Source organism: Prunus persica, chromosome G2 (genome assembly GCF_000346465.2).
Source record: "Prunus persica cultivar Lovell chromosome G2, Prunus_persica_NCBIv2, whole genome shotgun sequence".
In the NCBI taxonomy this organism is placed as follows: Eukaryota; Viridiplantae; Streptophyta; class Magnoliopsida; order Rosales; family Rosaceae; genus Prunus; species Prunus persica.
In genome coordinates this window covers 16,815,672-16,842,133 of record NC_034010.1, presented here as the reverse complement: position 1 = coordinate 16,842,133, position 26,462 = coordinate 16,815,672, and the positions used below count along the sequence as shown (strand labels likewise).

Below are 26,462 nucleotides of genomic sequence, written 5' to 3'. Positions count from 1 at the left end.
TCACATTCGAAACATTGGACCTTTTCTCTTGGATTCTTTCGTTCATTTGACCTGCGAAATTTAGACCCACCATCAGTATAGTTAACAAACCTATTTTTAGGATTTATACCTTTTGAATCTCGACTCCTTGGATCCTGATTCTTGAGAAAGTTCATGAATCGTCTTGTGAGAATCATTAATTCCTCATCACTGCAATCTTCATTTGAATGCCCATCATCTTCTTCATTCACAATCTTGAAAGCAACATTTTTGCTCTTTTTAGGAGCTAGATGTTTCATCTCATAGGTTTGTATGGACCCTATGAGTTCTTGAACTTTCAAGGTGTTCAAGTCGCGGATCTCTTCAATAGCCGTGATCTTTGGTTGAAATCGTTGAGGCAAGGATCTCAAAATCTTTTTCACAACCCTGTCTTATGGAATTTTTTCACCTAAACTTGAACAAGCATTCACAATTACACACAGTTTAGCATAAAATTCAGAAAAAGTTTCATTCTCATCCATCATGAGTGTCTCAAACTGTAAAGTATGCATTTGAAGCTTGGCTCCCTTGACAGTATCTGTTCCTTCATGAGTAACCTGCAAAATATCCCAAACTTCCTTAGAAGTATCACAACCAGATATATATTCAAATTGATCTGAAGAGACAGCAGTAAATAAAGCATTTAACCCCTTTTGATTATTAGTGTTGTCTGTGACTTCTGCAGTGGTCAACTCCTCTCTAGCTTTGAGGATTGTGGTTTCTTCATCTCTTTTTCCGATCTTCTTTGTGGGTTTAGGAAATCCATGAACCACTGTACTCCATACACGTTCATCTAAGGACCAAAGAAACGACTTCATTTTGGCCTTCCAAGCGCCATAGTTGTTGCCATCAAAATATGGTGGATGTGCAATTGAGCCCGATGCACGATCCATCCTAAGGTATATTAGATCTTACTGAGTATGTCCAGCAACCTGCTCTGATGCCAATTGAAAATACCTGTAGGATATCTATATATGCCTGGAGAAAGTTAAACAAGCTAATTCGAATTTTTTGCAATAAATAATGATCAACCTTTGAAGCAGGATTGATATTAGTTATCAATCCTGAGATGTGCAAAGCTTAAACTAAAAGAACACGCAGAGAATTATTTTACGTGGTAAAACCCCACCTCTGGGGAAAATTCACGGGACTCCTCAGTCCAACTCAAATCCACTATAGAACGATGATTACAAGAAGTACTCACACACTTATCCTAGACTCATTCTAGATAATGTTTACCGACTTCTTCGTAACTCAACTTCTGTCACGGGATGATTTTCGACACTCCTTATGTTGAACGCAATACTGGCCACGATTGCTTCAAGCTCGCCGGAGGAAAACCGCCAGCACGGTCTTGGTGCACTCAACCGTATGAGTCACCGACATGTATATGAATGCAATATGAATGATTAAAGTGTTTGATAAATCACCAAGTAAACATGGAACACTTGATGATTTATCTCAAATATGTGCACAACAGCTTTTGCTTAAGAATTCTATATGCTCAACCCAATATCAAAAACTTTCAAAAACCAAAGAGATGCAAGCTGCTTTTATTCAAAGCTTCCTATACAGTCAGATAGCCGCACACGAGTACCAAACCCACTTCAATTATAACTATGAACTTTTAGCTTAATTTGGACTCTTATGAAGACCACAATTGGTTTTCCAACATGAATATTAGTTCAATATGGATTCTTATTGAAAAACGCCAACCAATCAATTTTTAATAGAAAAACAATATTTATTAAAACAATATCTATTAAAACAATATCTATTAAAACAAAAAACTCAAACTAGGAATCCTATAATGAATGCATGATTATGTCATGATTTACCTGAAATTAAGTTTCTCATATCGGTCAAGTCAAGCCTCGGATGTATGGGGTTGAATGAGTTGTGCCAAAACGTCCAGTAACAATTCTTCACACACTAATTTTCAACCTATGCTAGAGTCTAGGAAATGACAACACTATTTTCATACTAACACACTATGTTATTTTAGTTTTGGTGAGTGTCTTACTCTTATTGTGAATATTAACAACAAATGACATAAATTTAGTTTTTGTTGGATATATATTTGTATTTACGACATTCAATAGCAGTCGTTATTACTATTTACGACGGGTTCAAAGTGTCGTAATAATTATTTTTAAATCCGACGAAGAAACGGTTGTGATGCTATGCCTACCGTTGTAATTGGTTTTCACGACGGGTAAAACCGTCGTAATAAGCATCAAAACCTGTTGCGACACCAGTTGGTTACGACACGTGAACAAGCGTCGCAAGACCGTCATAAAAAGACATTTGCGATGTATGCTTGATCTTTCACGACGGGTTTCTAGCATCGCATCTAGCTTGTTTTTTTTGTAGTGAGAGAATGAGATGACCTACATGTTTGAAAATAATTAAATGAAGATAGGAAAAGATAGGGAAAGATAAGGGAATCCAATATAGGGAAAGATAAGGGAATCCAATAAAGTGAGATGAACAAAGATGAGCAATGATTGAGAACATGATTGAAACAAGACAAGATGAGAAATGGTTCAGAAAATAATTGAATGAAGATATGAAACAATAAGGAATGATAAAGGAATCTAATAAAGTGAGATGGACAAAGTTGAGCGATGGTTCAGAACATGATTGAAATAAGACAATAGGGAATGGAAAAGGGTTCAGAAAATAATTGAAGAACACAAGTGGAGGTGGGCAAAAATTCAGAACATTATTGAATGAGTATAAAAGAATCCAATAAAGTAAAAGTAAAAGTGGAAGACAATTATGACAATGGCTTAAATGAAGGATTCGAATTATTCTGGGCAAACGCAAAAGTAGCAGCTCTAGGGATTGCTGCCGCTTTAAAAAAAAATCGTGTGGTTCCATTATTTTTAATATAAATCATGTGCTAGTTGTTTTTACTTTCAAAGTCGATGAAATAAAATATTGTTGTACTTGTTTTTATTTTTAAGTGAAATTCTATTATGTTTGGAGTTTTAATTTTTTGAGGTTTAAATGTTTAGAAAATTCAATCACAAATGTTGAAACAAAAATAATGTCAAGAAAATTTAGGGATTAATCATTCTTAAACAAGTTAATTAAGTTACGGACTCAAATTATGAATTTGCAAGGTTGGAGAAAAAAATTTTTGAGTCTTGAAAATACATGAATAGTTGTATTTTGGAGGGTAAAAATTTGAGTTTATCCCCAATATGGTTGGAGATGGCCTAAACGGGCCAATATGGGCATTACATTCTTTGTAATTTTTTTTTTTTTTTTGATGGTTGAACGCAATTAACAAAGTGAGAACGGATAAGTTGGATTTTGGTTGATTATTTACAAATGAATGACTATTTATAGAATTTGTGATGAGTTTTAGGATTGGATATGATTTAGATAATTTTAAATTATCATTTTGACGATTGGATTGTAAATTATTATTATTTTTAATCCGTTAAAATCAATCTGGAAAAATCTGGACTGTTAGATCAATTCTGCCCGTTGGGTTTGCTGCTGGAAAAATCAGGCCGAAGTTCGCCTGGTTGAGGGCCTACGTTATTTTATTGATCGCCCAAATACACCTCTTCGGGCTAATTGGCACAATGTGTTGGAGTTGGCCTGGCCTAACATGCAGGTCCATGGACAAACTTTTGACGTACGCGTGTTCTGTTTTGGGCTTTTGGCTTTTAGGTGAAAAGAGCAATTTTTTCAATTCTGGCTTTTTGAGAATTTTGAAAGAAAATTCTAAATGCGCGTTGGATGGATCCTCCTCGGTCTCGCTACACGTGCTGTTGTCAGCTGATCATGTGCGTCTTCGTCTTCCACTGAATCCTGAGTTTGATTTGATGTCAGCTTCCCATTTTGAACTTGAACGGCTCAACCCCACAACCCCACCAAAACATAACTCTCTCACTTTCGCTCTCTCTCTCTCTCTCTCTCACTCTCAGTCCCCACTTCTCTTTGTTGACTTTTTCCTCCATTTTCACACACACAAAAACACCCACTTCACTTCAGCTTGTCCAAGTTCCATAGACTTTGTCACTTTGACAAAGAAACAAAAAGAAAGCAAGCAGTGGTGGCATGTAGCACTCAGCAATGGGCTGCTTCCAGTCCAAAACAGCACACCTCCCTTCCCCAGACCAAGACCCTCCTGTCACAGATCCAGGTTTTTATCTTTTACTTCTCTTACTCTTTTCATTTCCTTTTCTGGGTTTCAAAGTTTCAATATTTTCTTGTCATAAAATGATTTAAACAAGCAAAACAATTGATTAGTATTTGCACAATAACTGTTTTGATGTGAAAGCTAATGGAGAGGAATTAGAAGATGAACAAGCAGTTCCTGCTTTCAAAGAGTTCAGTCTAGCAGAGCTAAGAGCAGCCACCAATGGGTTCAACTCAGAACTTATAGTCTCCGAGAGCGGGGAGAAGGCGCCCAATGTTGTTTACAGAGGCAAGCTTCGCAATAATCGATTGGTGGCCATTAAACGCTTTTCTAAGCAATCTTGGCCCGACCCACATCAATTTTTGGTATGTCATTGCCACTGAGGTTGTGTATTTTATGTGCTTGTGTTTTTGCGTAAGTGTGTTTTTGCGTAAATGGGGTTTTTTTTTGGATTGTATGTAGGCGGAGGCTGCCGGGGTTGGCAAGGTTAGGCACAAACGTTTGGTGAATTTGATCGGGTGTTGTGCTGAGGGAGATGAGAGGCTGTTGGTGGCAGAGTACATGCCTAATGATACTCTCTCAAAGCACCTCTTTCACTGTATATTTTTATCTTCTTTATGCATATTTCTGCTTATAGACTATTTATTTTAGATAAATAGTAGTGTTGCTAATTTTCTATAAGCCCCATAATTTTGGAACATAGAATATGATTTAGTTTTGCTTGGGTCAATCGTTGAGTTGCAACTTTATTTGGAAGTGATCACCAATCATAAATGAACATGGTTAGCTGTATCCAAGGACTCTAACTAGTCACTTAGCTCTAGCAATAGTCCTTTTTCTGGTGTAAGTATTGTGTATCTTAAGTGTTCTACTTCTATATGTAAGTTACATATGTTAAATGAGATGCCCGTAGTATTTGGTGCTATTGCTAGGGTCTGTGCTATAGGTATTTCTGTTTATTAATTTCTTTCACATGTTCTTTATTGTAGGGGAGAAACAGCCATTGCCATGGGATATGCGTGTGAGAGTTGCATACTATATTGCACAAGCCCTTGATCATTGCAATACAGAAAACCGAAAACTGTATCATGACTTAAATGCATACAGAGTTCTCTTTGATGAGGTACACAATATTCAAACACAATGCTTTAGTGCTTCATTGACTTCAACACCTAATTATTGGAATCAAGATAGGGCCTTACTGAAACTTTCTTTTTCTGAACTGGTTGAGTGCCTGTGGCTGATTCTCTCGTTCACATTGACGGAGCATATTTTGTGGTGTTAATATTGAACTTACCCTAATTATTGTTGAACTTAATTTTTGATTGGATCACAGGATGGTGACCCGCGACTGTCTAGCTTTGGTCTGATAAAAAATAGCCGAGATGGAAAAAGCTATAGCACTAACTTGGCTTATACTCCACCTGAATTTTTGCGGACAGGTATGCCATTTTTTCAGCATATAGCATTAGATTCTTATTTGTGACAAGATTTCAATATGATGATATTTGATCTTGTGTCATAATGGTTAGCGATATTCATGAGAGCATAAAATAAAATAACTAGTCAAATGATGATAGGTTCTACTTAAAAGTTAAAACCCAAAAGAAAATAGGGAAAAAAAACAAAGCTTAGAGAGCGATAGTAAAGCTTAACATGATAGGTTCTAACTGGTGAAGTTAGATCAAGATGTGAAAGATATTCCCTGAAACTCACTTTTTGTTATCATGTGCTTCCTATGGTTTGAGTATTACCATTTACCAATACGAAAGACCCAGAGGCTTTATTCTCTAGTTCCCCTAAGCAAGCTTCAATTTCCCTGCCTTCCAAAGAAAGTGAAGTCTCTTGCCTGATTTCAACATAGAGGAAATATTTTGACTTCCCATTCTTGATTTTGTTACACGATCAGTCTTGTTAAAAATAATAATGCCATTGATGATTAAAATGCAATTAAGTCTCTTTTTCTTCTTTTTTTGCCTTTTGTTTTGGATATAAAACTGAATTTCACTAATTGAAAGAGGAAGTAAAATGCGGTGGAGAAGATATCCACTGAGCCTGATGAACTAAAACCTGCTTACTCCACTGACAAGACCAACGACACCAACAGATAAGACTTCCAATACAACGTATCACAGCAATGAAACTGAAAAAAAGGAGCAGAATTCCAATCAGACCATATTGCAGAAAAAGAACTATCCCTAAACTCTCGAAAAGTGAACTGGTAGCAGAATGATAGGATAATTTATGGTATGTTTCAGATAATAGTTACAAAACAAATACCATTATCTTTTCTAAATAATAAAATGTATGGTTTTTGCAGGTAGGGTCATTCCAGAGAGTGTGATCTACAGTTATGGAACTGTTCTTCTTGACCTTTTGAGTGGAAAACATATCCCTCCTAGCCATGTATACATTCTTCACATATTTTATCTTTAATTTTCTTAACTATCTCAAGCTTCATGGAATTTTCATTCTTTAGTTCAATCATGTGATTTATATTTATTGTCAAATCATGCTGACGATCTGCTGTTAGAGAATCTAAAGAGAGTGAATGGAAAGGCAATAAGGCAAGAGTAAGAGGGGTAATATTTCCAGAGGCAGTGGTAGTAATCAACCCCCACTAAAATTCCTCCAAACACAAAGGAAAAGAGTGTTACATTACGAGCCTCCAGTGGCAGCATCATCCCATAGACCCTATAGATCTTCGGTTGAAAAAAAAAGGAATTAAATATGTGTTGTTGAGGGTAATACTAAAGAGACAATGGTTTGACTTATAAGTAATACGAGATTGTTTCCCTATATAGTCATCCTCCTATTGTTTCAAACATATTTTTGCAGCTCCACAAGTAGGTACAAGCATTGTCTCTCGTTGTTGTCTAAATTGGATCACATTTTGACATTTAATTCTTATAGACTAATCATATGCCTACATTTACGTTAACTTGGGATGGTAGTACTTACACCATCTGCATATGGAATCAAGACTAAATACTTGAGCAGAAATAATGGAGTACGTAGGTAGCTAATAGCTATAAACAAAAATGAAAAACCAATGGATGCTCCATAATGTGCGAGGGATGGACTTGACCAACAAAATTGACCATTGTTAATTTTATGGTTATACCAAGGGCTACACTGTCTTTTCAAATGAGTTGATGCTTTAAACAACTGTTTGAGCCTAGCCTCATTGTTGAGAAGCTATTGAGGGCCATATAGTTGGTCGTGAATAAAGTAGCAACAAGTCCCATCAACACAGTAACCAACTGTGTTGTAGCTACCCTGCTAACTATTGTCTACTTGCTGCAAGTGTAAGCACTACATATAGCTTTCTTTTCAATTAATGATGTGTAAGACTGTTTGTTCTTCGATGTCGTGGAATCATCGATTGTTATGGTGTTTCATTGTCTTTAACGATTGGAGCACACATGTCGTGTACAAATTCTTACTTTGCGGAATTATCTTTCTTGTTGTTTCCTAGGCACTGGACTTGATAAGGGGAAAAAATTTGTTATTATTAATGGATTCATCCTTAGAAGGACAATATGCCAATGAAGATGCAACTGAGTTGGTTGAACTGGCCTCAAAATGTCTTCAATATGAGGCTAAAGATCGACCAGAGATCACATTTCTTCTTTCAGCTGTAGCCCCCCTCCAAAAGCAGACAGAGGTATTTTGAAGAGCCTTTGTGCCTGATTGAAAGCTAGGATTTTGTGATAACTTGGTTTGTAATTACTTCTTATGTTTTATGCTTACTAAGATGTTCATTTGCTCACATTGGTATTTTAGGTTGCCTCACTTGTTCTAATGGGTTTAACTAAAACTCCAGTGGTGCTGCCAACCATGCTTTCTCCCCTTGGAAAGGCTTGTGTACGGATGGACCTTTCTGCAGTTCATGAGATTTTGCTAAAAACTGGTTATAGAGATGAAGAGGGTGCAGAAAATGAAGTGAGTTTCTTTTCTTCTCTATGTAGGTGAACCACACACACACACACACACACACATATATATATGTATATATATAACTGAAATATGATAATCTTACCATATTAAGGAATTAAAGAAGGCAACCTTCTTCCATTAAGTAAAGTTTCTTGAGCAAATGCCGCTATTTTACCTAAAACTTGGTTGATGGTCGACATCAGTTTTGCTTAGCCTCTGTAACACCTCTCTTTAAATATAGTTTTCTGTCTTAAATTATGTTCTTAGTAGTTTGCTTTTCTATAGGACAATTTTTTTAAGTTTTCATTTATAAATGCTTGTGAGTTGTAATCTTATATAATGATCACTTTCACTGCAAATGTGTTCTAAAGCTGTCATTTCAAGAGTGGACACAACAAGTGCAAGATATGTTGAATACCAAGAAATTTGGGGATATTGCGTTTAGAGACAAGGATTTTAAAAATGCTGTGGAGTATTATTCAAAGGTATTTTCTTTAATTTCTATTGTTCGTTACATTTACTATTATTCTTTAAAGCAGAATTTGATTCCTATGATGTACTGCTCTAGTTAGCAATTTCTGATATTAAAATCTTGAAATGGGGATGCCATGTTCCTTAAAGCATCTTTTGACTGTAAGATTTTTATTTTCCATTAAAGTGGAATGGTACCTTTTACAAAATCTTTCTGGCTCTTAAAATCATACGAGCAGAAAATGACAAACAAATTATCCAGAAACTCCTACTTTCCATATGGGAGGTGCCACTGATGCGATTGTTGTCCGGTTACCATTTGATACACAGTCCAAAGGAATCTTTCTATTTGGGGGACATGATGAACCACAGACCACAGAAAAGATTTTCTGGGGAACGAACTACTTCTTTATAAACACATTTAAGCAATTTTTGGTTTTTGGAATACAAACACATTTAAGGCTTAAATAAGGAAAAGGCGAGCTGAACCGTGAGCACTTGCAGACATGTAATATATTTCAGCAAAAAAAAAAAAAAAAAAGAGGAAAATATCAGTCTATTTCTATCTTTATAATTGTATTTTAATATTTGATCATTGTTACTTGCACAGTTGGTTTCCATGATGTCTCTTCCTTCGGGTACCGTATTTGTAAGGCGAGCCCTCGCCTACTTAATGAATGGACAGCCAGAATTAGCTTTGAGAGATGCCATGCAAGCTCAGGTGTGCTTGCCCGAGTGGCCAACTGCCTTCTACATGCAGGCTCTCGCCCTCTCCAAACTGGGAATGGAAACTGATGCTCAGGACATGCTAAACGACGGAGCTTCCTTTGAAGCGAAGAAGCAAAACAGCTGGCGCAATTAGATTATGAAGCTGAGGAGATGGTGGTGCCAAGGTCTATGAATTTTCAGCCACTTTTCACCTCAATGCTGTTGTTGCTTAGAGTCCATGATCAAATGTAAGCAGGTTTGGTTTAGATTGAGGGTTATTTTAGGTTGACACCCTCATCTTCTAGTTGGAAAAGTAGTTCTACACAAATGTATAACCAAAATTTCAGATGAGAAATAAGTAACTAGATGTGTAATCAGCTGTTCAATCAAATTTACAAAGTTCAGTTTTCTAACTTGGATTTTTGTGTACATAGAGAGAGTACACCCAGAAACCCTCAAGAAACATACCCATGAATCTCCTTTTCTGGGAGTATCAGCTACTTGGTAAAATGTATATTTTTTTAATGTGCATAAAAACCAGTGAGCTACTCTGTTTAAATACGAAGGTATTAGTGAAAATTTTAACATTGAAATTTAGGTCTTCCTGTTCGGCTACCAGACGACATACATTTTATGCAACAATTTCAATATCACCCCCATATTTCACTCTTCCTATCATTAGCCATCAGCATAAGATTGTACATCATGGACAAGCTACACGCCTCATCAGCCTAGCACCCTTTGTGTTCTGTGCCAAGCTGGTTTTGATAAAGGGTAAAATGCATTTTCGGTCAATCTATTTTGACTGCCTCGACAATGAGGGGATTGTATTGTTCCTGAGATGGTTGTTGGGAAATTAGTTCCTCTCGTCACGGCAATTACTGATGGAAAGACAAAATAAATGAAGTGCTAAGATGACAATGAGTGAAACAAAAGAGCACACCAAGAATAAATAAATAATTACACTCACACTCACATTTGAGTTGATGGATGCCTCACTTCATGCCAAAATGAGAATAAACCCTCTTTAGGCCTTCTCCAACGCTTGGGGTGGAAATCCAAATTATCATCTCTGACTTGATAAATACCCATACATTTGTTAAATGATAACTAAAATCATTTGTTCCTTTCTCATTTTGTTATTTTTGTTCATTCTTCTGTCATTCTTATTGGATATGGCCCCAAAAACCTTGAAGAGTGTGAATTGAAAACTACAAGAAGATGAGACACTATGCAAAAGGCATGTTTCTATCATTGAAGATAGGGTTGTTTGTTGCTTGTTGGCAACAATCAACCAAACCACACATTTGTTGCTGATTGTCATCATCATAATCAAAATCTAATAGCATTTGTAATACCTTGCCAGTGGAAGAAAATAATGGCAACAAGATAAAAGAGGATGAGAACACAATAATTTAATGAAAAGACGAGGAGATAGAGGAAATGCAGAGAATCCAAGAAAAGGTAAGTAGACAAAGGAGATGGACACAAAGTTATAAATAATTGAAAGAAGATAAGAGGAGATGGGTACCAAGTCAGAAAATAATTCAAGCCATGTGGGATGATGGCCTACAAGTTTTTATTTTAATTGAAATAAAATTTTGTTTAGATTAAAATGTGAAGAAAAATAAATAGCCAAGTTATAAACAATAATTAACCCCAAAAAAATTCTGCCCAAAATATATCAAAAGCGTTTTGAATAATTAGAAAACGTTTTTAACCTTTTCAATTTCAAAAACAGTTGCCTAATAGCAACTCCAGCGATCAGGCCAATTTAAAAAACAGTTTCAAAAACATTTGCCTCATGCTCTTGATTTTGGTTATTGACTTGGTGGGTCCTGTTGCCAGGCTGCTGTGTATTGGCTCCAGTCGAGTTGGAGCTTTCTAACTGCCTGCTGCCGTGTATTGTTTCTTTGCCGGCTTTTTCTGCGTTTTTGTTTTGTTGGGCTTTTTGTGGACTTGGCTTCTTTTGGTCGTCGATTATTTTTTTTAACTCTTCCACAAGTTTCACGCTGATATAATTATCTGTCGATATTATTTATTATTTTTCAGTTAATTATGATAACCACATGTTTCATTCACATTATAAATTATTTAATAATTAAATTAATAGATACCTTCTTCTTACAACAGAAGAAGCATCCAAGTTGAGACAAAAGGGACAAAATCCAACAGGGATGTTTTCGTTAATTAAAATTTTAAATGCGAAACTAAAGTATTAAAAAAAAATTTATTGAAAGGAAAAAAGAAAAAAGAAAAAAGAAAAGAGGAAATTAATGATCCTGAAGCCATATTATATTGTGACAAACTTCAATGGACTCTAATACATATTTAACCACTTTTTGTTATCATCTAGAACAAAAGTATTCATTTATACTTTACAATAGAATTTGTTTCTAAGCTACACATCGAAATGATTGAGAAAATTTAATATGGTAAATGCTACCTTGACTTATTTAGGATTTAATTTTCTTTTGCTTTAGAATTTGACGAGTGTAAAAATACCATTTCGTTGTTAATTTTCATATTTCAGTATTTTTTAGACTACAATTTGACATGTTTAGAAAGAAAATCTTCTTTTCAGTTGTACTTTGTTATTCTAGCAAAAATTAAATAAACAGATTTTGGATTTTATAATATGTCTTTTGCAATTCGGTTATAACGAGAAAAAAATAAAATAAATAAAAATCAGTTGGAACGAAAAAACACTTCTTTTGGGGTTTCGTTTTCTTCTCACCAACTTCTTTTCGTTTTGAACGACTCAAGGACGTTCTACGAGCGTCTCTATAAAAAAAACGTTTTCTTTTCTTTCGGTAATAAATCAAAATTGAAGAAAGACAACACAGTACGGTACATCCATACATAACATAGCTAACCTCATTCACCAACACCTTTCTTCCTCAAGCGCCTTCAACTTCCTGTAACTCCTCTCTTTCTCTCTCTTCTCTCTCTCTCTCTAGTGTTTTCTTCGGCCTAGATTGATTGAGACATTTAGAACTTTCATGCACATCCTTTATTTTATTGAAGCATCTGTATTCTTTTTCCAGTTAACATTTTGATGTTTGGAATGCATGCAGAGCAAGAAGATCATACATTTTATGGATAAAGCAAGACTTGGAAACGGGGCAGCTGAAGAAGTGACTCGTGAATCGCTTATCGCCATTTCTTACCTTGAACCATATAAGATTCTCCCTTCAAATCTCTCATCTGGAAAGTTGAATGGTGAAACTCTGGTTAAAACGATAGATTCTGATCAAGAGAAATTTAGGTATGAGCTGATGTCTATTTCCTACTGTTCACCCCAAAAGCGTGGCTTTGTATTCTAGCACTTGGTTGGATTGATTTTAAGTAATCTGGCCCCTAGAAAATGGGCTCAAAATGTATTTTATATGGTTTGGTTGTAGCCGTGCCACTAGTGGTTATTGTTAAGCCTAATAAAAAAAGTGTGATTCAAACATAAATAAAGTGAAAGTCTTGCGTCTTAAGAAATCTTAACTTCTTTTCGAGTCATTGTGCTTTAAGTAGAGAACTGACATAATTTGATTATTTTCTATGCCCGGATTATTAAGGCTTCAATATTCCACTTGTATGATGTAAGAACCAAAAAAACAGAATGCTAAAAATGTAATAGGACTCAGAGAACTTCTAGTTATTGTTGTAGAAATGGGTTCGAATTGACAATATAAGTTAAAGGAATCGAAAAGGAGTCCCATCCGTTTGAAATACAAGCAAATAAAGAAATCAGACTGAACTAATTCTAAATCGGACTGAATGAAGTTAAAACACATTGAAACTTCAATCTTCCTTTTGTTTTCCACTGAGTTTTTTTTATATTTTTCCGATGAATATACTTGCCACGGACATATTATTCAAGCAGCCCACAAAGACTTCGGATTCTGGGAAACATGCTTTTGAGCATCTACAATCATGCTCTCTATTTTTTGTGGTTAAAATTTAGCTAAAAACATATAAAAGTTATTTTAAAAGCTCTCTATCAAATTTCAGCTCTAATCATACTCTCTAGTTTTGGGGGGGTCATAAATGCTATAACTCTTTTTTAATTGGTCAATCTCTATTAAAAAATAATATAAAAAATAGTTAGCAGTAATTAAAGATTTGAAATATTCATTAAATAAAGCAGCATTAAATTATAGGGAGCCACTATGAGTCCTTTCTCTCTCTTCAGATTTAGGAGCTCCTAGAGTTCTTATTATTTTAGGAGGTGGATAGGAAGCATAGTTGAAGTTGTATTTTTCCAATTTCTCTCTAAAATTTGTCTAAAGAGATGGTTTAGAAAAGCCCATTATGGATGCTCTAATGATGAATATTATGTATACCGTAATCTTCGATAGAAAACCTTCTTCTCATTGGTATTGGTTTCAATTACCAAACCAAAACTCCGCCCCTACCAAAACACCACCACTGCACAACTCTAAAAGTTGGAAGGAAAATAAGTATTGAAGAAACTATGAGAGAAGATGGAGAGGTGCATCAATTTGGGTGTTCAAATTTTGGGCTGTAAAACTTTTTAAACTTTCATTTAAGTGGTCATTTGGTACGGCGGACTGTCATGAACTGGACTAAATCTTGAGACTGTCTTGTATTCGCTCGGATTGGCCTAGGCTGGATTAAATACTGACCTATGTTTGGTGCTACATTGGATTAAGAAGCTGGATTGTAAAAATAGTGAAGACCTATGTTTGGTGCTATGTCGAACTAAAAAATAATTATTTTAATACTTAATTTTAATTAGAAATTTAAACTAAAAATAAATATATAAAATATATAAAAATATATATTAATAAATATATATAACTTTAAAAAAAATTAAATTAAAAAATTGAAAATTGTACATATAGTGTAGCATTTTGGGCTTTCTTTTTTTATTCTTTATATTTTTAGGCATTTATAGGGTTAAGAGAACAGATTGGGCCAAAGGTTTGTTAAACAATATCAACAGTTAATTTTGAGGCAAAGGTATTTTCTTTTCTTGAATTTATGGTTTGTGACTCAAAGTTTTCGAAGTGGTTTGAGACCAAGCTGCCCTTGCTGTTCTTGGTCTGGTTAAATTCAATAAGGATGTTTTTGTGGGATTGGTGCTGATGGGTCCGATTGTTAGAGCTTTAATTCAAATGCGTTCATCTTGTTCAATTCAAGTCCTCACTAGACTAGTCAAAATCATCAGAACCCCTCTGGTTGATGACATCAATTGAGAAATCCCAATAATTATCAACCTCCTGCGCTCTGAAGACTTGTCAACTAAAGTGGCAGCCATGAATTGCATTCTTGAAATTGCGTTTTTGGGCAAAGAGGAAGTGATTGGTTAATGCTTGAAGAGGACCTGATCAAGAAGCTTATGGGTGCACAGAGATTAGAGGTGGGTTTGCAGTCCAATGATGACAAAATGAAAGTGTTTGTGGGGAGGAGAGAGAGCCAAAAATGGAGGAAAGTGTGGAGAAATTTCCATTTTCAAGGTGTGTGGCAAGTTTTGCAGTGCAAGTGGAAGTTGGGGAAGACCTAACTTGAATGATCCTGTGTTAAGAGCTAAATTGGCTAAAGGGATGGGTCATAATTATTACGGAGAGCCCGCATGGCCAAAAGATCTTTTATGTTGTAAAAGTTTGAAGGTGGAGTCCACAGCTTTGGTATCACATGCATGGAGGAAGTTTCCTTGCATCTTCCAGGAACTTTCCCTTCCCTGTATTTGCCAAAACCTTAGCCTATAAATAGGCATATCACTTGCAATGGGAAGAGAGACCAACAGAGAAAAGAAGAAAAGGAAAAAGAGAAGAGGAAAGAGAGGAGGAAAGATAGAAGAGAAAGAGAGAGAAAATTCAGTGAGCCTCACATATTGTAAACTCTAAAGTTGTAGCCCTATTATTTTATATAGTGAAAAAGTTACTGCTGCTGCTCTCCGAGACGTAGCATAGCCGAACTCGTAAATGCTGTGTCTCATCTACTTACGTGCAGCTCAATATTCATACATATTCCAGGTTATTTTTATAACACGTTATCAGCACGAGAAGCTCTCAGGTATAATTTTTGTGCTGCACTATTATCTAACTACTAACCACTAACAAAAATGGACCCTTGGTAATACTAAACATATTATCAGTGGGAGACCGTTACTAATACTAACTTTTTTCTTATTTTATTCGGTGGTGGTTTTAACCCCACATTTATTTACTGTATGGTGTAGGTTTATTACCCATACATGCACCTTTACTTTATCGCAAATTTATTTTACCGCATATTTATTTTATTTACTGTATGGTGTAGGTTTATTACCCATACAACAGTATTTATTTAAAAGGGTGGTGCGGGTTTATCGTCCACGCCTTTACTTTTATTTAAATGTATGGAGCAGAATTAGTGCCCATACAAGCACAATTTACTTTACCGCACATTTAATTTTATTTAAAGTATGGTGCGGGATTAACGTCCATACAGCAAGCAATTTAATTTATGAATTTAATTTACCGCACATTTACATTTATTTAAAAGGGTGGTGCGGGTTTATCATCCACGCCTTTACTTTTATTTAAATGTATGTAGCAGAATTAATACCCATACAAGCACCTTAACTTTATGAATTTAATTTACCGCACATTTACATTTATTTAAAGTGTGGTGCGGGTTTATCGTCCATACCAGTAATTTATTTACCAGCAATCTATTTTATGGATTAAATGTGCTGTATGATGAGTTTTTACAGTATGCAGATCAGGACCAGAAGTTCCTTGATCCTCATCATACAATTACATCAGGACTTGAAGATCCTTGATGATGATATTAATATGAGAGCTGGCAGTCTCTCCGGTACTGTATTTGTAAACATATGATCGGACTTAAGGGTCCTTGATCCCTGACATGTAAATAAGGACCTAGAGTTCCTTAATGATGTAACAGTACCGTATTGGTTCATGGTGCCGTACACATTGATGATAACTGTACTGGCAGATGAATAGATACGTATTCATGACTTGATGAATAGTACTATTCACATGAATAGTGACGTATGCATAAATATTAACCATTTTGGGTAAACCGTCACTATATACATAAGGGAACCTGCAGTTTCATGGTGCCGTACACATGGATGATAACTGTACTGGCAGATGAATAGATACGTATTCATGACTTGATGAATAGTACTATTCACATGAATAGTGACGTATGCATAAATATTAACCATTTTGGGTAAACCGTCACTATATACAAAAGGGAACCTGCAGTTCCTTAAACTCATGGATGAGCAATTAAATGAGATGCCAGAAGTTCCTCAAGATATGGACAATTATGTAAGGACTTGAAGTCCAGAAATATGTACAGAAAATTGTAAAAATGTCCATACCATGAGAATATGTGGCTTTGGCCTGAAGTTCAAAATTTACAGTGTTGAGAACCTGAAGTTCCAACAATTAAATGGACAACCCTTGAGGTATTATTGCAAATTGTGGTATGCCACATATTTCTTTGGCATAAGAAGATGATGAATTTAATAAAGTTCGATTTTGTTATAATCGACACCTCAAGGAAGAAATATATTTTGTGAATTCCGGTTGTTAAGAATACACCGCGAAATGGATAATATTAATATAAACCTCAAATAATGAATTGAGGCTCCCCACATATTTTGTTATATCTGGGCCGGAAGCCCATGGATCCAAATATATGAGAGATCCTGAACTTGAAGTTGTGGGTATATAGTAGTTAATGCTCTTCACTACTATATTGCGATATTATCATGGCTTTTACTCAATTCATATTTCATGTCCATTTGAAAAGGGCAAATAAATTCTGAGTTTGTGCCCAGGCCAAAAGTTCCGGGCTACCATGCGATAAAATATGAAATTTGGGAGAGACAATGTGGTTATTTGAACCTATAAGGCACAAGGTTCCAAATCGTCATTTTGAAAAGACGTAAAAACCACAGGTGCAAGTTTAAGAATATGCGCAATTATTATAACAGAAAAGGGGCATACAACAGATAGATTTTTTCCTGCAATGAAGGTGCAGGCCCTGTAAAATCTATAAAAATTACATTATGTTCTGGAAGCCTCTGAAGGAAGATGACGGCGCCTCTTAAGCTTAGCCATGAGCTTCTCATGGTCTCCCAAAATTCTTTCATTCGAGACCTGCAGCATGTCTAGCCTTCTCAGTGTATCAACAGAGTACGAACTCACCAGTTTCAACAAGGCATTATTCTCTCCTTTAAGTTTCTCAACCTCCTGTTGAGACTCATGAAGCATTCTTTGGAGAGACGAATTTTCAGTTGTTAAATTCTCAACCTCGTTTGCTCTGGCACGCAAACGATCAGCCATGTTAGAAACAGAAGCAGCACTCTGAATGCTAAAAGCCATTGAGTCATCAATAGCCTCTTCCTCTGATCTCCCTGTCAACAACATTTCATCCATTGGAGTAATGAAATTCCTAGCTACTATGACAGCAGTAGCATCATTCATCATCACAGAATCATTAACTGTGAGATGACGATTTTTGGATACAAAGGATGGACGCCAAACTTGGGCGTCACTGGTTGTTGTGGGAGCATCATTTAAATTGAAATAATTTGGGCAGGAAGAAGAGGAAGCCATTTTTTTTAAGAAGGTTTCGAAGAAAGTCTTAGGAAAACTAAAGTTTCAGAAAATGAAGAAATTTGAGTTGAAACGCAGTTACTCCAATCAAGTTTTGCAAAGACCATATCTATAGGAGGAAATATGGCTACTGTTTTTCAGGACCCCAATATCTTCTCGAATCCCCATATTATCTTTTTCTTTCCCAGAGTCCAAAACTTCACGTGGCCTCTAATAATGCCTGTCGGCACTTTCGGCGTTTTTCAAAGTATTATTTTAAAGCCGATCTTGCTTTACGGATTTCACGGAACTACTTTTTCAAAAGTATCCCGAGAATCTCGCAATTTTCCTATGGTTAATTTGAAATTCACCGGTTCTACCTATTCATTGTATTTGTGTATAAATGTGTTACTAACGAAATTTTCTTTGCAAAAGACATCCAGTTTTCTCCATACCTAGTGATGCGATATCTACTTGTTTTTCTTATCAGTGAGCACTTAATATGCCTGAGAAGCAAGACTATCTCTGATCATCCATTCAGGAAGCAAGACTATCCCTGATCACGTTTCCACTACATCAGGAAACTGTGAAGGCGATCTTATGCTCTAATCTCCGGAAGTCCTTCTAGACTAGGAGATATGAGAGCTTATTGTCTGCTCCCACCAGCTTCCTTCCCTGATTGCTTACCTTCTCTTGCAATCAATATCACATTATTTTTGCATTTTTTCTCTTTTTATAACTCTCTGTTCATAAGAGATTTTATTTCTTTAGAATGAACATCTGAAGAATGAATCCATGAAGTAATCCTAACTATGAGGGTTATTTGTTTTGACAGAGGTAAAAGAGTTGTGATTTTTGCTCTTGCAGTATATAACTAGATCATCAAGCGCTACATTATATTTACTGGGCTGATATGAGCTTGAATGATACTTGAGAAAAGTTTCTCCCACCTAAGGATGTAAGCCATACTTGTGTTATTTTATGCTTATATACCTATTTGATATTTTATTTTGAAAGGTAACCAAATTGGGAGATAAGTCCGTTCCAAAAGAATGGCTTGTATGTATCCATGAATTATTAATGCAAATTTTACAGATTGTAAGATGGATACATTGATAATACACTGCACAGATTAAAGTCCCATAAGAACAGAATATGGGTATAGCAGTGATCAATATGGGTGCACGCCTGTTGCGTAGCAAATGATATGGATTGAAGTCCCGAAAGGACAATCCTTTGACATGTCAATATTGATATTATGCACGCCTAATGCGTAGCAAATTATATGGGTTAAAGTCCCATAATATGGGTTAAAGTCCCAGAAATTAATTGACATGTATGTATTAATCTGTGGCATGCCTGCAGCATGACAGATATATGGGTTCTCAATGTTCCAACTCCCTAAATGGAGATTATCCACGCCCTACTACTAAATAACGCTCCGATGGAGGTTATAATCCACATTCTCACATAATAAAAGCCCCCTGAAGTGGCTTGGGTACCCAAAAGCAAAGAAATGCTTATAATTGATGCATGCGCATGCACATGAGAATGGTGGGATCATGAATTGATGAATGACAATTTTTGATTTTCGAGTAGCTACTCAAATCATCAATGGGCTGTGTTGATTGGAACCACGTTCAATTATTAAATGTCGACAATATCAATGGCCAAAATGGAACGAGGTAATTTCATTATAAATGAGAATGAACGTGAAAGAACAAACCCACAATACGAACCCCAAAATTTGTTACTACTGAAAGTTATACTTGGGTGTTCGGAATAAAAGGGAATATACCTACTTTGTATGACACACTGTTTCTGGCAGAAACAAGGAATGTTGGGTTTTCTCCATATTTACAGATTCAATTGTGCCCCCCCCCCCCCCCCTTATTACACAATTACGGAGACCAACATATTATCTTTAAGGGTTATTAAATGCACGGAGCATATCGCCAGAAGCGATTTCCTAAAGATGTATAAATAGCTGGGTAAAAGCTATATAATGTGTCATAAAGCTTAATCCCTTTTAGACAAAATCCGTTGAGAGGATTGATATTGCATAAAGCAAGTCCCTAAAGGACATGTGCTTGAAGCACAAAATTTGTACTCAATATTAATATGCATAAATTACCTCAGTGAGTACATTGATTATAATGTGATTGCAACACATTAAAGCTTCTGCATAATTCATGAAATATTTGTCTCGATCGAGCATTATGCCAACGAGATTCTTGCTTATACTAAGAAAGTATTAAAGTATTTTTATGAGGATTATCCGTTGGACACTTTAATGATTTTCCAGAAGTATATTGGACCGGACATCATATTTTCCAGATAGGGCTCAACTCCATCACCATCATTTTGGAATGATGTGAGGTATATTTGATGCTATCTAAGCATAACACCATATACAGGCATATTTTTTTAGTGAACTTATAAATAGCCCAAGTGTTCTAAGATATGCGGACTCAGGAAATCTCTATGGTCGCTTACTGGAAAAAGCTAGTCATGAAGTTTTCAGGGGGAGATATTCATCAGGGGGAGCATGGTATTAATAAAGACCTTCATACACTATTGGCTCACAGCAGCAGTGTTAACTATGATATTCAGACAGATGATCAACAGTATGGCTTAAAGATATTTTGCCAAGCATCAGGGGGAGCGTGTTATCAATAAAGATCTTCAAACACTGTACTCTTTTTCCTTCGTCCAGGTTTTTATCCCACTGGGTTTTTTCCTGGCAAGGTTTTAACGAGGCAGTGTCGCACGCGCGTCAATATACACAGAATTTTATGTTACACGTGATTATGTACTCTTTTTCCCTTCGACCAGTTTTTGTCCCACTGGGTTTTTACTGGCAAGGTTTTTAACGAGGCATATTCCATACCATTTGTGGTCTCCAAGGAGGAGTGTTGTAAAAGTTTGAAGGTGGAGTCCACAGCTTTGGTATCACATGCATGGAGGAAGTTTCCTTGCATCTTCCAGGAACTTTCCCTTCCCTGTATTTGCCAAAACCTTAGCCTATAAATAGGCATATCACTTGCAATGGGAAGAGAGACCAACGGAGAAAAGAAGAAAAGAAAAAAGAGAAGAGGAAAGAGAGGAGGAAAGATAGAAGAGAAAGATAGAGAAAATTCAGTGAGCCTCACATATTGTAAACTCTAAAGTTGTAGCCCTATTATTTTATATAGTGAAAAAGTTACTGTTGCTGCTCTCCGAGGACGTAGGCATAGCCGAACCTCGTTAAATGCTGTGTCTCATCTACTTTACGTGCAGCTCAATATTCATACATATTCCAGGTTATTTTTATAACATTTTATATATTTTTTCAGTAGTAATTTTAAGTACTATTGCATGTAACGTTGGCTTAGCGGTTCTAGAACCATCAATGATTGGTGAACCCGTGGATCCGTTTGCAACTCCTCTGAAAATATTGCCTGAGTGGTATTTCTTTCCCGTGTTTCAAATACTTCTTACAATGGTTCATTGTTTAAAAAAAAAAAAAAAAATCTCGTAGAAGAGAGATGTTTTTACCTCTTTTTTTATAGTTGAATTTGTAGAATATGATTGAAGTGTATAATTGAAGTGTATAATAAGGCTGATTTTGATTAATAAACATGTGCATATCTAAATCTAACTATAGCTACTATCGTATTTACGATACTATAAGGGAGGTCCTACGGAAAAATAGCTCGACGCCAGGATGATAAAAAGCTTAACACCTCTCATTCTTATTACTTTTTCAAATTCAAAAAGAAAAAAAAAATGAAAAGGTCGTCTTATTCAAAACGCCAATCCAATTATGAAATCCCTTATCTCCCACTTCACACCTCAAAACGCACCGTTCTTATCCTTCTGATCCTGTTCTTGATCCAATGTGGAGACAGGGTATGTTCGTTATACCTTTCATGACTTGTTTAGGAAAAACCAATTCATGGGGCGGTTGGAGTATCACAGGGGGTACTGTAACAAATCCAAGTATTTGGAGTTACGAAGGTGTGGCCGGAGCATATATTGTGTTTTCTGGCTTGTGCTTTTTGGCAGCTGTTTGGTATTGGGTGTATTGGGATCTAGAAATATTTACTGATGAACATACAGGAAAACCCTATTTGGATTTGCCTAAGATCTTTGGAATTCATTTATTTCTATCCGGGGTGGCTTGCTTTGGGTTTTGCGCAACCCAACCCCCCCCCCCAGGCCGCCCCCCCCCCCCCCCCCGCCCCCCCCGGCGAGCATATGCTTCAACAAGAATCACACAAGGGTAGATTATTGATACAATAGAAACCTCTGGTAAAATGCCACCCGTAATCCAACAAATAAAGTAACACATAGTATTGTCCGACTCATGGGGATATGAGAAAGTGTTTTTAGTGCCAAAACGAGCAATACTAATAAACAGATGTACCATACTTCTTACATTTTCATTACTATCAATCCGATAGGTGTTTAAAAAATAAGTTTTTTCATTTGTTTTCGTAGTTAAAAAATCTAATAAACGAAAGCTTGTTTTAATAATCCTCTTGTTCCTAGATGTTCTATAGGAAAGGAATAAATTAGGAATGAATAAATTACAAGAAGATCAAAAAATACGAGATTGTATCAAAAATTATGTACAAAAGAATATGAAAATATCCTCTAATGTCGAGGGAATTGCACGTATAGAGATTCAAAAAAGAATCGATTTGATTCAGGTCATAATCCATATGGGATTCCCCAAGTTATTACCGATTTCTCGATAAAATAAAAGTCCAAAGATGTGAATAGGGTCCCATCCCAAATAACGCGAGATATGTAAAAAGCAGGTCAGATTACGCCTATTCCTAATCCTAAATGGAATGTAACGACGTAAGGATCCATATGTAAACATAGTACCTATTTAGATACGCTCGAATGACCCATTCTCATAATTAGAATGTATATAACCCTATTCCAGTCTGGTCCGGTATAGAATGAACTTATAATCATGGAACTCCTAGCTCGTCTGAGAACTAAATTTGCCTCAATTGTTTGTCTCTTGCCTTCAGTTTTCCTCAAGTTAGCTTCCGCTATTTCAAGAGTTTGTTGTGCTTCTTGTGGGTCAATGTCACTACCCTTTTATAATAATACGACCCAACAAAAAGGATTTTTAGTGGGTGGGTGATTTTGGGGAGATATAGAAAGATGCAAGACCCTATTAACCAATTTCACGGAAGAAAGAATTCACTCTTTTATTTTGTTTAATAGGGATTTCTTGGTTAGTAACCAGGAGATATCCATTTTCCTGGATAGATGGATAAGATATTTCGACACAGCGGCATCTTGATACCACCGGGAACAATAATGATTTTCTTATATCATTATAGTTAACGGTTCTGGAACCACAAGAATCCTTAGTTAGAATGGGATTCCAACTCAGCACCTTTCCTTTTGAGATTTTGAGAAGAGTTGCACTTTGGAGAGCACAATACGATGAAAGTTGTAAGTTGTGTCTACCGAAGCAAATACGATTGCCTCGATAAGATATTCCTTTCATTCTTCCTCTATGTTGTTTACGAAATCTGGTTCTTTTGGGGTTATAGTTGATGGTTGTTGGGGCTTGTAGTTTAGATCTGTGCCAAGGTTAGGAAATAGGATCTTGATTTGAGTACCGTCTGTTAACCAGTTTTTTGGAAATTCTTTTTCTGATAATTGAACGCCATTATAGGTACATTAAATATGCATTTCTCTATTCCAATCCTTTAAATCCTCAGACCGCGTGCCTGTTGAAGAATGAGCCGGTGACACATAGGCAGTGGCTTGGTTAAGGGAACCCACCGGAGCTGTAGCGAAAGCGAGTCTTCATAGGACAATTGTCATTGCTTATGGACCCGAACCTGGGTGATCTATCCATGACCAGGATGAAGCTTGGGTGAAACTAAGTGGAGGTCCGAACCGACTGATATTGAAGAATCAGCGGACGAGTTGTGGTTAGGGGTGAAATGCCACTCTAACCCAGAGCTAGCTAGTTCTCCCCGAAATGCGTTGAGGTACAACAGTTGACTGGACATCTAGGGGTAAAACACTGTTTCGGTGCGGGCTGCTTAGATCTCTTTCCTAAAGTTTTGGTTTGGCCTATTTATTTATACTTTCCTCCAATGAATATTCTCTTTATAGTGTTTTGTTTATTCAATTCCAATATAAAATATTCGGATTCATAATCTGAGTAAGAATTCTTATTGTATCTGTTTACGACGTGCGATTAAAAAAAGATGGTATGATTTGTATATAGCTTTGGATAACCTTTTTGGATCCAAAAAGAGGAAAAAAGGGGTCTTTATCTAAAGAAATGCCTTGAGAAAGGGTAGATGTATAGAACCTTTCAACGAGATAATGCTTTTTCAACTCTCTCAAAATGGAATATATTCCAAACATATATGCCATGATTCCTTACTTTGACGGGATACAAATATCTAAATTTTATATTTTTAGATACTTTTTCAGACCTATTGCCGATATACTAAGTAGCAGCCAAAATTTTATCCATTTTGCATGATAATTCAGAATGATTAAAATCTCCCCCAAGTAGGATTAGAACCTACGACCAGTCAGTTAACAGCCGACCGCTCTACCACTGAGCTACTGAGGAACAACAGGAGATTAGATCTAATAGAGTTCAATTTCCGTTCTCAACCCATGACCACGAACGATCTATAAAAAAAAATTGATACAATTTAGTTCCTAAACTCAATTAGTGGTACTTCTAGAGTCCACTTCTTCCCCATACTATTAGTGAAAGGGAAAACGTAAAGACTACCATTAAAGCAGCCCAAGCAAGATTTACTATACCCATGTGAATTATGTCATCTATCTCTATGAAAGAATTATTCAATTATTGTTCACTAATAAATAATAGTGGAATCAATGGCGCAGAGTCAAAAAGTAATTCTGACCCAACATCGTAGAACTAGCATTCTTATTGAGACTAGAACTCAAAGGGAAGAAAATAGATTTATGGATTGAATCAAATATGCAGTATTTACAGACAAAAGTATTCGGTTATTGGGGAAAAATCAATATACTTCTAATGTTGAATCAGGATCAACTAGGACAGAAATAAAGCATTGGTTCTAACTCTTCATCCGTGTCAACAAACAATTCGAAATGCCTCGACTTTTTTAGAACAGGTCCGAGTCAAATAGCAATGATTCGAAGCACTTCTTTTTACACTATTTTGGAAACCCAAGGACTCAATCGTATGGATATGTAAAATACAGGATTTCCAATCCTAGCAGGAAAAGGAGGGAAACAGATACTCAATTTAAAGTGAGTAAACAGAATTCCATACTCGATCTCATAGATACATATAGAATTCTGTGGAAAGCCGTATTCGATGAAAGTCGTATGTACGGCTTGGAGGGAGATCTTTCATATCTTTCGAGATCCACCCTACAATATGGGGTAAAAAAGCCAAAATAAATGATTTTAGCCCTTATAAAAAGAAAACTGATTCTTGAACCCTTTCACGCTCATGTCACGTCGAGGTACTGCAGAAGAAAAAACTGTAAAAATCTGATCCAATTTATGGTAATCGATTAGTTAACATGTTGGTTAACCGTATTCTGAAACACTAAAAAAAATCATTGGCTTATCAAATTATCTATCGAGCCATGAAAAAGATTCAACAAAAAACAGAAACAAATCCACTATTTGTTTTACGTCAAGCAAGCGGTAGTCTTCCAAGGAAGATGAAAAATTACATATTATATATAACATATATTTATTTAAATATAAACAAACCCAATCATATTTCGATCGGATCAAACATGATTTAGAATTAAGAAATAGGATTGGGATTTTCAGGATAAGGAATAAACAAACCATGGATAAATCCAAGCGAATCCTTCTTAAATCCAAGCGATCTTTTCGTAGGCATTTGCCTCCAATTCAATCGGGGGATCGAATTGATTATAGCGTCATCATTCGCTGGAATCGAAAAATCTGCTAGATCGAGGTCACAATTGTTATCGATTAAACAAATCGTTGGAATTCCCAAAGTGATACATTCTCGAAAAGCAGTATATTCTTCTTGCTGATCAACGATTATTACAATATCGGGTAACCCCGTCATATATTTAATTTCACCCAAATATGTTTGCAAGTGAAATAATTGTCTCTTCAACACAGCCGCATCCCTTTTCGAAAGACGGTTGATTCTCCTCATCTTTTGTTCCGTTCTCAAGTCCCTGAAGGATTAGAGCAGAGTGAGAAAAGAGCTTTTAAATTGGAAATACTGAAGAGAGTGAGAGAAGCATCTCTCTGATGCAGAGGCAGCTACGGTTGTTGCAGAGGTGTTGTGGGGTTCTTCACCCAAAGAAGAAATTGGGGGGGAGGGGGGAGCTCGCCATAAGGAAATCCATTGGACTCGCTTGTTCAAAATAAGATGCTCGCTATTTTGTGAACTCAATTTTGGGCTCTCTATATTAGACATACGAGTCCCCTTATTTTTTAACTGTTGGACTATAGAGTCTCATTTAAGTTAATCTCCTCCCTTGCCAAGCATGGGTTTCAAATGTTATTTAACATAGTACAATCCAGTGAGCCACAGTGAAGCATACCAAACATGTAAATGT

At 36.1% G+C, this 26,462-nt stretch overlaps 1 protein-coding gene and 1 non-coding gene across 2 annotated transcripts; one reads left to right on the top strand and one right to left on the bottom strand.

Annotated features, from left to right (window-relative positions):
• On the top strand, positions 3,709-9,850 carry LOC18785191 (probable serine/threonine-protein kinase At4g35230). The gene is made up of 10 exons (XM_007218997.2): positions 3,709-4,180; positions 4,319-4,542; positions 4,640-4,775; positions 5,167-5,300; positions 5,514-5,619; positions 6,498-6,583; positions 7,656-7,844; positions 7,964-8,122; positions 8,488-8,601; positions 9,198-9,850. Exons 1-10 carry the CDS (start codon positions 4,111-4,113, stop codon positions 9,447-9,449), a joined length of 1,470 nt encoding a protein of 489 aa, XP_007219059.1. The 5' UTR covers positions 3,709-4,110; the 3' UTR covers positions 9,450-9,850.
• Positions 24,407-24,478, bottom strand: TRNAN-GUU. The gene has a single exon. It is a non-coding gene; the product is annotated as a tRNA-Asn (tRNA).

Excerpts from the sequence above, each read along its gene's own strand:
- LOC18785191 (XM_007218997.2), top strand. The coding sequence starts at position 4,111 with ATGGGCTGCTTCCAGTCCAAAACAGCACACCTCCCTTCCCCAGACCAA. Across the intron at positions 6,584-7,655 it reads AACATATCCCTCCTAGCCAT|GCACTGGACTTGATAAGGGG; the intron begins GTATACATTCTT and ends GTTGTTTCCTAG. Across the intron at positions 8,123-8,487 it reads AAGAGGGTGCAGAAAATGAA|CTGTCATTTCAAGAGTGGAC; the intron begins GTGAGTTTCTTT and ends TGTGTTCTAAAG.